This window comes from Citrus clementina, unplaced genomic scaffold, assembly GCF_000493195.1.
Source record: "Citrus clementina cultivar Clemenules unplaced genomic scaffold, Citrus_clementina_v1.0 scaffold_9, whole genome shotgun sequence".
In the NCBI taxonomy this organism is placed as follows: Eukaryota; Viridiplantae; Streptophyta; class Magnoliopsida; order Sapindales; family Rutaceae; genus Citrus; species Citrus x clementina.
Window position 1 is genome coordinate 19,636,885 of NW_006261964.1, and position 1,999 is coordinate 19,638,883.

Sequence of the window (1,999 nt, forward strand, 5' to 3'; positions counted from 1 at the left end):
TGATGCAGAAGCTTAAAAGCAAATAACAAAGATGAAGAAAGAGTCAATTTTTTTTAACAACACCCTTAAGATTAAGAAGATGCGGTTTCTAGAGAGACTACATTCTCTATATCCTGCCATCTTCGACTCAAATTTGTCCTAAGTTAGTCTTTACAGAAAAAAAAAAAATTTTTTTTTTGTTTTTTTGGTTTTTTTTTTTTTTGTAAACACATAACCAGGACTAAGACATTCCACAATTATCAACTATTCCCTCCCCCCAACCTGAAAAAGACATTGTCCTCAATGTTTTAAAAGGAAAGAGAAAGAGTGTAGAAGACATCACATGAACACTACAACAGAAAATATTTACAAACGGAGAGTTAAATCTAAATCGCACTTCTTATTACTGCTACTGTTACCGTTACCGTCATTAGTCGACCAATTCAGTGCAACAGTCTGTGGATCTGGCTCTGGTGTATAAGCTTGCAAAAGATCAAGTAACTCATTAGTAGTAGAAGCAGAGATAAAGAGTTTTTTTACAGAATGTGGAACAAAATGATTCTTTATTGCATGGTTAATAAAAGTTAGCAAGCCGTCATAAAAATTATTAACATTTAACAAACCGATGGGTTTTTGATGAATGTTCAAGTGGGCCCAAGATGCAAATGTAATTAGTGCCTCAAAAGTTGCAAGATCTCCTGGCAAGAAAATAAAAGCATCAGCATGATTCATCATTTCAGATATTCTCTCTTGCATACTTGATACCACTAATTCTTCTCCAATTGGTGGGCCAGACAAGCACACTAGCGGTTTCATGGGTTTTGGGATAATGCCGAGTACTTGGCTTCCTCTGGTAAAAACAGCTTCTGAGACAAGTCTTGATAACCCTCGTTCACCTCCTCCATATACAAGATGCAGTTTCCTCTCTGCTATGACACGACCAAGATCTACAGCTGCCTGAACGAACTCTTTGTACTTTCCATAGTGAAACCCAGAAAGCACACAAATATTTTTGAATTGTTTACTCGAAGATGATGCCATTGGACTAATTTTTCAAAAACAAGTTGTGAGTGTTTGAAAAATGAGCTCATATTTAAAGATCTTGGTAACATAAATAATGAGAAACAGCTGTAAATGGGTTGGCAATATTTGTCAAATGATGAGTAAAGCTCGTGGCTCAATAATTCAAAAACAAACAGTAAAAAGAAAGTAATGATTAGAAAAAGCAAACAGTAAAAGAAAACCAAATATTTATTAAATACAAAATCACATCGCTAAATGCAATAATGCAAATGATAAAATAACAGTAAAGTAAAATAACAGTGAAGTGAAAGGATATTTACTGGTAGTTGTGATTGTGGCTCACATCTTCCTCTGGTTTTACGTCCAGTAACGGCTTGAACGCCCTCTATGGGTCGAGGATCGGCTTCCCATCCAGTTTTCTTATAAACTGGCAAACAGGGTCTTTTTGAGTCAGATTCCCAAGACTTAACTGTGCACTTTGTTTTTGGAATAGTATCCACAAATTGTAAATCTCACGTTGCACAATTCCGCTTCGATGCGTCTCAAGAGATCGTAAGATATCATCCAACGATTCTTTACTCATGCCATCTTTAACGAATTTAATTTTATCTTCACGAGTATCAGAAACCATTCCTAAAGATTTACAATCTGGTCGTTTGCAACCAAGTCTCACACAGTTATGACATTTTGAGCCAAGTCGTTTAGCTCTCCTTTTCTTAGCAAACGTACTTTTACCAAAACCAGGCATGTAAGAAACAAATTGACCAGAAAACTCACCTGCTAATCGGACCTTTGCTTCAATTAACCAACGAATGTCAGAAGGAATGCCATTGATCATTAACAAACGCAGTCGTTCACAACGAGCTTTGTAAATTTTCCTGAGGGCATTCTGAGGGAGAGAGGGAAAATGCTTATGGAGTTTATGTTGTATTTCTTCCATGTATGATTTTGGGGTTTCAGTTATTGTGGGAAACTGAAGATACCGACTAAGAAGATC

At 36.2% G+C, this 1,999-nt stretch overlaps 1 protein-coding gene across 1 annotated transcript in view; it reads right to left on the reverse strand.

Moving 5' to 3' along the window:
* Positions 1-1,387: 1,387 nt before the first annotated feature.
* Positions 1,388-1,999, reverse strand: part of LOC112099576 — a 7,965-nt gene continuing 7,353 nt past the window's right edge. The window contains exon 4 of the mRNA XM_024186994.1: positions 1,388-1,891. Coding sequence (XP_024042762.1) covers positions 1,388-1,891 — 504 coding nt within the window. The remainder of the gene's footprint in view (positions 1,892-1,999) is intronic.